At 51.0% G+C, this 10,781-nt stretch overlaps 1 protein-coding gene across 2 annotated transcripts; it reads right to left on the reverse strand.

Annotated features, from left to right (window-relative positions):
* Positions 1–215: 215 nt before the first annotated feature.
* Positions 216–7,673, reverse strand: OSR2 (odd-skipped related transciption factor 2). Of its 2 annotated transcripts, XM_047783542.1 has the most exons (4): positions 7,523–7,673; positions 2,724–3,496; positions 1,578–1,677; positions 216–799 (listed from the first exon to the last, which is right to left on the reverse strand). In XM_047783542.1, exons 2-4 carry the CDS (start codon positions 3,377–3,379, stop codon positions 617–619), a joined length of 939 nt encoding a protein of 312 aa, XP_047639498.1. In that variant the 5' UTR covers positions 3,380–3,496; positions 7,523–7,673; the 3' UTR covers positions 216–616. The 2 variants fall into 2 exon arrangements, with proteins under 2 accessions (XP_047639498.1, XP_047639497.1); XM_047783541.1 differs by lacking the exon at positions 7,523–7,673 and having other exon boundaries at positions 216–717; positions 2,724–3,464.
* Positions 7,674–10,781: the final 3,108 nt, after the last annotated feature.

Here is a 10,781-nt window from a genome sequence, read left to right on the forward strand (position 1 = left end):
AAAAACCCCCAAGGACAGTGCAGTTGACTGATGCCAAAGTGCCACAGCACAAAAGGGGAAAAGATGAAATTTCAGTGAGAGAATTGTGAGAAGTCTTATTTTTAAAACCTCGGGATAAAGACTTGCCTCCAATATCGAATACTTAAGTGACACGCCACTCTTCCAGGATCCAGAGGAAAAAACAGCAGTCCAATAGCAAGACACTTGTGCAGGAGTTGAAACAAACAAGAAAACGTTTTATTTTGAAAATACAGTCTTCGAAGAAAAATTTGGCTTCCATTTTCCATATCTAGGTGCATCCGACAAGATACAAAAAACGGACGAAACAGAACGAAACAGAGACCCACGACATTATGTACAGAGCTCTAAAATGAGCTGTGAATATCTACAAGAAACTAGCATATGTTCTTTGTGAAAGGATGTACTTGTGTGGCTTCCTAGAGTTCTCAGTCCTCGGGAAGATGAGTTAAGCCCCCGGAGCTGCAGGTGTGGCTGCAGCCAGGGAAGAGCTGGGGTCAGTGAAGGGTTGGGGGTGGGAGGCGAGGAGGAGAGGTGTCTGGGGAGGGGAGCGGCGGCGGCGGCGGCGGCGGCGGCCCGGGACAGATCCGGGGCTTCTCTAGAAGTCCTGCCGCGGGGTGTGAGTCAGGCTGTGCCGCCGCAGATCACAGTTTCGCCTGAACACTTTGCCGCACTGCTCGCAGCTGTAGGGCTTGATGTCTGTATGGGTGAGAAGGTGAGTTTTCAGATTACTTCTCTGATTAAAGGTTCTTCCACATGTGGGACATTTGTGTGGAGATTCCTGTTCAGATGTGAAGCAAGCAAAGGATTAATCCTTCACACCACCACGGCACCCTTCTCAAAAGTTTGTCTTATCATCCGCATCACAAGCGTTAACAGAACGCGCGCAAGACAACAAAGAGGAGACTTGCAGGAACAAATCTGTGCTCCTTATCCTCCAACCACGAAAACACACGCACAGGCACACACAGGGGCCCGATTACACTGATAACTGCCGGTGGCCACTGCGGTGGGCTTTGTGATTTCCAGCTCTTTACATTTCATCACTGTGTCACAGGCAGGAAAGGGGAAAAGGAAAATCTCTAATCCTCTCTTAAGGAACGACATTCTCCCGGGGAATAAGCCTCCTCTTTGGTGGAAAATTAAACGATTCCTCAATGCTCTGAAAACGGCAAATTACGAGGCCCCTGGGAGAGAGCGAGTATGGGATTTCACTATGCCTCCATTATCAAAATTACCTTGATTTCCTCCCAAACACGAGAAGCTTTAAATGCAGGGCAGATCAGGTGAAAAAGATAATAATTCTAAAATTAGGATTTAGAATAATGAGAGTGGCCTTTTTTTTTTTTTAAAAGAAAACACATAAATGTTTGGTGTTAAATAAAATTAATTTCATGGATGGACAAAGTCAAGAGCACGGCTTTCCCCACCTAGAAAGCTAACCTAAATAGAGCCTTTTATGAGAAAGACCCTGCCATTGAACACTTTTGCAGAGCAAAAATGATAAAACAGAACCAAACTCTGTTTTTAAATAAGAAAAAAAACAAAACAAAACTTACCTGCATATGTAAAGTTTTGTGAACTGCTAGAGTTCTAGACTGACAAAATCCTTTCCCACACTCCTGACATTTGAAGGGTTTTTCTTTGGAATGGATATACCTGAAAATCAATATAAGGTTTCACTGAAATGGCTTTACCACTGTCATGAAGGTTTTCTTTTGGCAATTACTTTAAACGAAGTCGTGAGGAAAAAAAAAAAAAACAGGATTTCCATTATTTATGTTTTTACATTTTTCCCCCTCTGTGTAATTCTGTTTATGGTTAACCTCAACTAACAGACTCTTCAAAACATTCACCGGACACCGGCTTTATCTACACTTGATCGCCCTCTCTGGTGTATTCTGGAGCTCGAAATCCTGCGGAACGAGCTCTTCTTGGCTACCACGGTTTTCTCTGGGATTTGAACCAGTCAAATCCAGGATGTAAGGCTAGGGGGAGTTTAGGGGTCCTGATTTTATCGAACCCCTAAAAGCCACGGAGGATCAGCTTGGGAGAACAACCGCAAGTAAAAGTCGGGGAGAAGATGCCCTCTGCTTTCCCCTGGGAAGTTCTTACTGGATGAAAACACATTATTATAGTATTTCTTCAATTGCCTTTTATTAATTCAGAGTTGAAGGTGTGATGGGAATGTGGGGAGCTATTTCTTAATTCAGTGATCTCAAGACCCCCGAAAATAAGTTGGAAAGAGAGGTCTCTGTGGTGGGCTCCGGGGTGCAGCCAGGGGTGAGTCAGGGAAGGGAGGGAACCCAGAGAAGGTGGCCAAGTAGATTTCCAGAAATGGTCCTATGGCAGCCAGGGCCCGCACCTACCACGAACGTCTTTGAGGTCCCTTGGCTCTACCGGCCCCACCCCCTAAGGCCGATCTGGTGGAAACTGGAAGACTGACCCCAGGATCAAGGCCAACTCAATAGCTTTTAACTACTTAAGAATGGGGATCGACCTCCAGCCTCCAAAATGATAATGCAGCAGGAGTCTGCTGAGGAAAAGGTAACTGGTAGGGGTTGGTTGCAGCTGGCTGGGGAAGGCTTCTGGGAATATATTCTAGGTCAGAGGGGATTTTAGTGACACTTGGAATGCCTATCAGGACTCCATATTCTGGATTAAAGGCCCTTCCCTCCCCAGGCCAACCTTCTTCCCCACCTTACCTGTGATCCCGCAAATGATCTTGCCTCCGGAAAGCCTTATGGCATATGTCACACGTGTATGGCCTCTCATCCGTGTGGGTCCTCTCGTGGATGAGCAAATTGTAGGATTTGGTAAAGTGTCTGCCGCAAAACTTGCAGATAAACTCTTTTTTCGTTTTGGAGGGCAACCTCCCTCGGGAGGGCTTTCTGTCCGGAGTCAATTTACTGAGGCCCGAGATGGGGCCACCCAGCCCCGGGCTCAGCTTGGTCAGGTCTCCTATCTTAGGGGGGTCCTCTTGCGTAGCGGCCACAGCCAAGTTGGCGAAGTCAAACCGAGGGCGGTCTTTGTGCAGAGCTGGGAGGACATGGGCAATGGCTCCCTGCTTGGGGTGGAAGAGGTGGGTGGTAAAGGGCAGAGCCGGGAAGGGGAAGCGCGCGTCCACGAGGCCCTGCGCCGCCGCCATCTCGGTGATGGTGGAGCGGGTGATCTCGTGCATGTTAGGGTACCCCAGGGTCCAGTGGTTCATGTGCATGGTCTGCACGGCGCTGAGACCGTACAGGCCCTGCAGGTGGTCCACCGCAGCGGGGAAGGTGTTCACGGCCTGCAGGAAGGAGTAATTGGTGAGCTGCAGCGATGGGTGGAGCGGGATGGGCGCCGGCAGGGCCTTGCTCCCCATTTTCCGGGGTGTTGGGGGCCGGAGGTAGCCACCTCTCTTTTCCAGGATTCAGAGGCGGCGGGCGTGGGGCTCCGGTGAAAACCCAGAAGGACAACAGCACAGCACGCAGAGAAAACCCTAAAAATGGCAGGGAGAGAGAGGGAAAGTCGTGACTATTATCCAAGGCTGCTCTGTCGGCCCTTTGACGCAATGTAAGTTACCGCACTTTCCAAGTCCTCCTCCCCACCCTACTCCAGGGCCCCCTAAAAGGGTGATGAGAGAACCTCGGAGTGCCTGCCCAGCGACTCTGCACCTAGCTGGAGCACAGCCCCGGGGCCAGGGTCAGGTGGTCCCCCAGCGAGCAGGGCACCCGTGGGAAGATCTGATACCAGACACGCACCGATTCCAGGAACCAAAGACCCGGGCCCGGGGAGAAAAAAAGGTGGGCAGTCCAGCCCACCCACCTCCTACCCCGTCGGGCGAAGCCTGGTCATCCGTGGCACCCCCGCTACGCCAATACCCACAGGCCCGGGCTGAGCCTCTGTCGCCGCTGTGCCCCCGAGCTCCCGGGAGGAACGATGGCTTGTGAGTTGCACCCGGCTCGAGGGCCCGGCTAAGCCAGGCGGCTCCTAACGCTGCGCTAGGAGCCGGGCAGCCTCGGTTCATGCACTCAGCCCGACCGCACTGGGGGTACCCGAGCGCAGCCGAGGGCGCTTTGCGCTCCAGGGGCTGCAGGGTTCTCGGAGGGGCCCCGCCTCGCCAGGCGCTGACCTCAGAGGTTTTCTTTTTCCTTCCTCTGCCTCAGTCCCATTTATCAGCGGTGACGGGCCACAGGAAAGAAAAGTGACACCTCGGGACCTGGTGGGGCCTGGAGTCGTCCTCTCCTCCTTCCCAGGGGCCATCTCCTCCCACCCCCCCCCCCACTGAGATCCTTTCCAGAAGGTTCAGACTCAGTGGGGGGCGGTTGGAGAGGTCCCTGAGGCCGGAGACCCTTCTCCCAAACCGAGCGCTTCTCGACCTGGCACCAGCGGTTGCGCATACACCCGGAGGCCCCAGGAAAAGAGAGAGGAGAGAGGGCTCCCTGGGGAGGAAAAGGGAAGACGCAGCAGGGGAGCCACAACAGACTGGGCACGGTGGGGCTCTGCCGGCCTGGAGGGAGCTTGTTTGCTGGCCTGGAGGGAGGTTGTTTACCGGCCTGGAATTGAGTGCGACGTTGCTCCTGCCGCTGGGAAGCCCGCCCCGGCTCTGCGGCCTGGGCCTAAGCAGGCAGGGCTCAGGCACTTGCTTCTCCCTGCGCCCCCAATGGCAACGGGAAGGTCTGCTTTCAGAGCCAGTTCCCTGGGGGAAACCTCACCTGCTTTCAGGGTAGGCCCACCTTCGCCCACTGCCAGCCCCTTCTGGGCAGCGAGTTCTGCCAGCTCAGCGGGCCTGGGCCTGGCCTCCGAACATGGCTCCCCAGGTGCGGAACTCGCAGCTAAGCGCTTTCCCGGGAGAGGGGCAGGCAGGCCTATCAGAGCCATCAACAGTTACGCCTGGCTTCTGAACCCAGCAGGAAGGGGGGAGAGTTTGTCCAGACATCCCTCTATACCAGCCCTTTCTGGGCCTGAAACTTTCTTCTCTAGTGTGTTGTGAAGTGCTGCCTATGGCTCTATCGGAGCGCAAGCTTAGGGGGCTGCGCTAATGACACAGAGCTCTGCCAAGGCAGAATCTGGCTGCCTCCGTGAGGCCCACACCTTCCCTCCTCCTCTGTTTGGACCGACTCGGAGACAGGGATTTATTAATGAACCGCTTCTGCCTGGTGGTATGCGGTCTGGGAATTGAGGCTGGGAGTTAATGAGAGGTGTGTAACAGTCAGAGGGTCTCAGTCAGACCATTCAACCGAAACTGTAAACCTCCATTAGTAATACAATTTCCCACCACAAATCACAATTCATTTTTGTTCAGGGGCAACCCTCAAACCCTCTCCTAGAGAGGCAGGAAAAGAGGATTCTACTAATAACATCCCTGATAGAATCGATCCAATTATTTCCTCTCCATGAAACATAATAAATTCACCTTTATTTCCTTCTTTCTGCATAAGAAGGATTTTTCTAGAGATTCAAATCATTATTTTTTTTCTCCGAGTGTTAAAAAGCCACCTCCCCCAAGGAGAGGAAACCAAAATTATTATTTGGGTGTTTTCCCAGACTAGATTTCTTAGAAGTAAATACAGGAGGCAAAGTGCAATTCCCACCACATTCCCGGTGTATGTGTGTATGTACGTGTATGTAGGTGCCTGTGTGTGAGTGTGTGTGGGTGGTGGTTGTCGGTTGAAGGACTATCATGACTTGTGATTTTGATTCCAGTGTACAAAGTGAACTCTGCCATAGAGGTTACATGTTAATTCTCCCAGCAGAAACTTGAATGCCATCTTCCTTCCCTTTTCATCAAATAGTTTATAACACAAAGATTAAGGCCTCTATTAGACTTCAGCTTCATGGTGGGACAAAAGTGCTATTTCATAGTATTATTCATTTTAAGCTGCAGGACAAGTAGTGTCTTCATAGAAGAGCAAACTCTTCACAAACAGAACAACCTTAAATGTCCACCAACCTTTTTTTTTTTTTTTTTGCCATGAATAATTAGGGAGTTTACATTTCCACTCTCCTGCTGACTAGCTGGAAATATATGTCAAAGATATTTTAAGTCAATGCAGAGCTTTAAAGTACTTTCGTTTTGTCTAGAGCTGAGCATGTAGTTCTCACACTCTGTTTCAGGCAATAACAGTCTTCATCTGCTGTCACTTCTCCACCATCCCATTTTGGACCATTAGTTACTTTTAATTTTGCAAGGAAAGAAACCTAAACCAATGAAAAGACATAAATATTTTGGTGGAACTTAGACTAGTTTCCTTTCATCAGTCTTCTTCACAGGAATTTCCAGACATGGTCAGAAGTTTTGTAAAATTTAGTTCACTGGCTATCAACAAGTGAGAGGTGTACATGCTAATTTCAGTTCAGTGAAGCTTTCAAAACACTGGCGACAGAAAGGTAGTGGTAATTTGATAAGAAGTCTCGCTGTTTGGTAATGTGTTATTACACCGAATTATCTAAAAATAATATACGGTCAGAGGTCATCTGCTAAAACCTGTGTGTTGGAGTCTGAGAGATATGACTGATGGATCCACAGGCTCACTGAACTTCAGCTCAAGCCACAACAGATGTTTACAAAATCAGAGAGCTAGACTCCAATTGGATCTAAGGAGATCATTTTTTTAAAAATTAAATTAAAATGGACAGACTAGATCAGGTGAACAGAGAGAAACAGCTTCGAAGTTCCTGCCCCTTCGCTGCGCCTCTGCCTTCCCAAGGAGTTAATTAAATTAAGATGCCTTCCGCATAATCTGGGTTCTGTTTCTCTCTGCTCCCTCGCTCCCCCTGCGTGAGTAATTTTCTTGTTCTGCTCAGGACTGCAGTTTGTTTAACAGAGAAAGTGGCTGTCTGTTTCGCCCTGGGAAACGCCAGTCCTCTTTTGTTACCTCCTAACAGGTAGAAAGAGCCAGCGCTCCCTCCAACAAACACCTTTTTTCCCCCTTCTTCCTACAAAGGCAACTCCTTTCTCTGTTGCCATGTCTCGAGAATCCAAGCGTTTAAACCCCAGGGGAATTTGCCTTCTGTCCCCTTCTCCAGGACTGGAGGGATGAGAGGAAAATCAAAAGGCCAATACGAGGTTAGAGAATTACCTAGGATTCAACTACTACTTTCCTCTTGAAACGCTCTGGCTAGGCAGGCACTCTATGTCCCGGCCGGTCCGCGCTAGCGCGGCCGCCTCGGGACGGGAGGACCAGGAATCCCACAGCAGGGTTAGGAAAAATATGAGGTTGTGGCGTTTTATCTCAACGTACGTAGATCAGCTTTTATAAGAAGCTTTCCTGAATGCTTAGTTTAAATGTCACACGCAACCTAAAAACAGCTTGTGTGGCGTGTGTGGCGTGTTAGCTGGGAGCGGCGTGTCTGGGATCCGATAAAGTGAAAAATACAACGCCCTGGAGTGCATGCATACGATTTCTTTTCAAAACGTCTGAACTTGCGGCACACCAGACCGAGAATCTGAGCGCCCCCTTACACCCCCTGCAGCTTCCCTCCTTTAGGGCAGCTGCAGCCGGTTCCCAGAACAGACACTCACCTCTAGCAGAAAGGTCCGCCTGGGGAGCACCACTCAGACCTGGTCCAGAGAGTGAGGCACACAGCTTGGAAAGGTCATTGGGTCCACGCCTGACAAACTTCTTTTTCCGTGCGGAGTCCAGGGAGCTGCGGACATGATCTGGAGGACGACGAGCAGCTCAAACCAGAGCGGATCCTCTGAGTCGCCTTGGTCCGAGTCTGTAGACGCAGAATGTGTAAAGACCCGGGGTGGTTGGAGTTCGCACTTAGCGCTAGCCCAGAACCTCGCGCCTCTGCGATCCTCTCGCCGCCGACTCCGGGTAAGGTAGGAGCCTGCAGCCTCGCAGGGCCATCACCCTCCAGCAGCGAGCGTACGGAGCTCTGTCCCCGCCCGCGTCCCTCCCCAAGCTGCTCGCAGCGGGCTGAGTCGGGCTTTAGTAGCGGCCCCGCCTCCCCTTCGGGCGGGCGTCCCGCAGCCGCGCCGGGCCCCCTGCGCCCAGGCTCCGCCTCCGCGCCGGGCGCCCGCTAATGGTCCACTCTGTTTACTTGTGTTTGGATAGCAACTGAATCTTAAAGGCACAGACAGGTTTGCTCGAGGTTTCCCTGTTACATGGCCAAGGTGACTCAGTTCAAAGCTCACACACAAACACAACGCCCACCCTCTTTCTTCTCGGTGCCACTTTCCCTAATAATGTTAGAAACAGAACAACTGGCCTTCTGCCTCCCAAAGACCCCGCAGAGAAGCCCAAAGTGCATTTTGCAGTTTTACTTGGCGCGCTCGCCGCGTTAACTTCCACGTCTTATCACATTTAACATAACCATCTTCTTCGTAGGTAAAAATCAATCACTTCTAGATTGTATTCGCCAGCATACATCACCCTTCCCCTAATTTTAAATACAGTTGTGTACATACTTTTGGTCAATTACGACTGTATGTATAGTCTGCTTTCGTCTGCTGTTTTCAAAATGAAGTTTGTTTATAGAGGTGACAATTGACTGATTTCGTAATTACTGCAAAGACAATGTAGAATATCTCAGGAGATTTTTTTTCCCCAATATTTAAGCTTTAATCAGCCAATGTACATTTCACAAGCAGTTAGCTAACTTGGTTAAAGGGGTGGGCATCTGCAACCCATTGACAAACAATAAAGAATCCATCTGGAATAGGGGAAAAGCAATCATTTAAAAATATTTAGGAAAATACTATTCTAGCTTTTCAAACGTGTGCATCTCCATTCCTAGCAAAGACAGGGTTCATTGTTCATTCGCCAGGAAACTTAATCGAATTTGAAGTGTAGTGATACATTTTTCAGGTTCTTCTAAAGGTTCGGTCCCGTGTGAGTGTAACTGCAGAACGCACTTCAGCTACTCTGGAAATAGGGGGACCAAGTGACAGAAAGAGGATGACATACTCTCATCTTAAAAAGCCTGTTTCCAGATGAGATCTTCGTGAGCAGCACTGAGTAAAATGCCCTTCGTCCCAGACGAGTTCTCCAAAGGCGATTTGCGTTAGCCCCCTGCAAGTCTGAGCTTGGAGGGGCGCAGGTCTTCAAGCCAGGCGGATGTACACAGTTCAGAGGTGGTCCGCCAGAATATGGTTTTGGATGTGCTGCTCCTAAGCACAATTAAAATAATCTCAATCGTGCGGGGAAGGGGACAAATATAAGCAGAAGACTAAAAAACTGCCAAAAGGTCAAACAGTGACTGGGAAGCCAGGCAGAAGCTACAGGATATTATTTTATTAAGATAAAATCCCTTCCATTTTATTTATGAAGAAGTGGGTAGAATTTTTCGTTCCTTTGGTAAAACATAATTCAGAGATAGCAGATCTTTTTTTTCTTTCCAATTTCAAATTTGCTAAGGTTAAAAACTGAGGTTGGAACGGAGACCCGAGCGTTGAATATCCTTCAGTATTTAACTGCTTCAAAATAGATTTGAGGAACAGTGCGGAAGAAGCGGAATGCCTGAGTTCAGGACTTAAAAAAAAAAAAAAAAAGTTTTTCCCTAATGGATTCTATAGGGGTGCTTTCATTTTAGCGCTCAGTCCTGAGCCCTAGCTATGGGGATGCCTGTGGTCCCTTCTCTCTAACCGCCTCATTCCTTCCGCAGCTTTTCTCAATTTGGAAGATTTGGAGGGAACTTTCTCTTCTTTCAGACCCCCAGGACACGACTCCCGGGGTGGTGTTCCACGCTTCATATTTCCTTGTCTGTAAGTAGAGGTAACCCCCCAGAGGTAGGCTTCACACCTTCCCACAGAGTATGACTGTGAGTGTGTGTGTGTGTGTGTGTGTGTGCGCGCGCGCGCGCGGAACTCCCTGCTTTTATCCCGGGCTGAAAAGAATTTCCAAATAACCACGAGCTGCGCCCTCTTTCCGCAAATCTCCTGAGCCCAGGTTTTTCCTTAAACGTGTTTACTTCGCCCACCCCAGCCTCCGAAGTTCCACAATGGAGTCTGGGCCATGCTGGCCCGAGCGCTGCAGCCACTTTAAGGTAGGGAGGAGTTGGTGAGCTTTCCGGGTAGTGGGAGAAACCTCGTGGCGGGGTAGCGCCTCAGCAGCCTCCAGGCCTGGCCACCACGATGGGCAGGTGCGCGCCTCACGCGGAGAGCGAGCCGGAGGAGGCTGAACACTGCGCCGCACCACTCTCAGGGCTCTCTCGGGCCACCTCTGCGCCCACCTGGGGCCCAGTCCTTGAGTCTCAACTCCGTGATCAGGGCAAGCCCCCTGGCCCCGCACGCTCCGTGGCGCACGCTCCGTGGGGACCTACCCAGAAGCAGCCTCCTCCGCCGGACTCTCCGGGCGACCTCGCAGGGCAAGGAAGATAGGCCCGCGGCGAGTTGTGGGGTAACCGGTGTGCGGAGCGTAGAGTCCCGGAGCCTACCGCAGCCCAGCTGTGCGCAGGGGGCTGAGTCTCTGCGCCGCCGCCCCACTTCCCCTGCGCCCTCCCGGAGCTGCACTGCGCATTTAGACGTTTCCGCCGACTGGTCAGCTGCTGTCCTCACGGCTCTGGGCTTTCGACACCAAGGACGCTTCCAGGGAAATGGCTAACAGACTGACGAGGGGAGCGCAAACAGTTGCAGCCCTAACCCGAACCGCCCCCCGGAGGACCGAATGCTGGCTGGAGAGAGGAGCGCGGAGGAGTGGGAGGAGGAGGGGGCCCCTTCATTCCTCCTTCTCCCTCCTCCTCCCCCGACCAGCCCACCCAGGTAGCTCTGCCTGTTAAGCAGCGAACAGGTGTCAGACACACACTTCCCTGGGGTTGACCCCGAGCCTCTCCCACTC

This window comes from Phacochoerus africanus, chromosome 6, assembly GCF_016906955.1.
Source record: "Phacochoerus africanus isolate WHEZ1 chromosome 6, ROS_Pafr_v1, whole genome shotgun sequence".
Classification (NCBI taxonomy): domain Eukaryota; kingdom Metazoa; phylum Chordata; class Mammalia; order Artiodactyla; family Suidae; genus Phacochoerus; species Phacochoerus africanus.

Excerpts from the sequence above, each read along its gene's own strand:
- OSR2 (XM_047783542.1), bottom strand. The coding sequence starts at position 3,379 with ATGGGGAGCAAGGCCCTGCCGGCGCCCATCCCGCTCCACCCATCGCTG. Across the intron at positions 1,678-2,723 it reads GATCATTTGCGGGATCACAG|GTATATCCATTCCAAAGAAA; the intron begins GTAAGGTGGGGA and ends ATTGATTTTCAG. Across the intron at positions 800-1,577 it reads ACAAAACTTTACATATGCAG|GAATCTCCACACAAATGTCC; the intron begins GTAAGTTTTGTT and ends ACATCTGAACAG.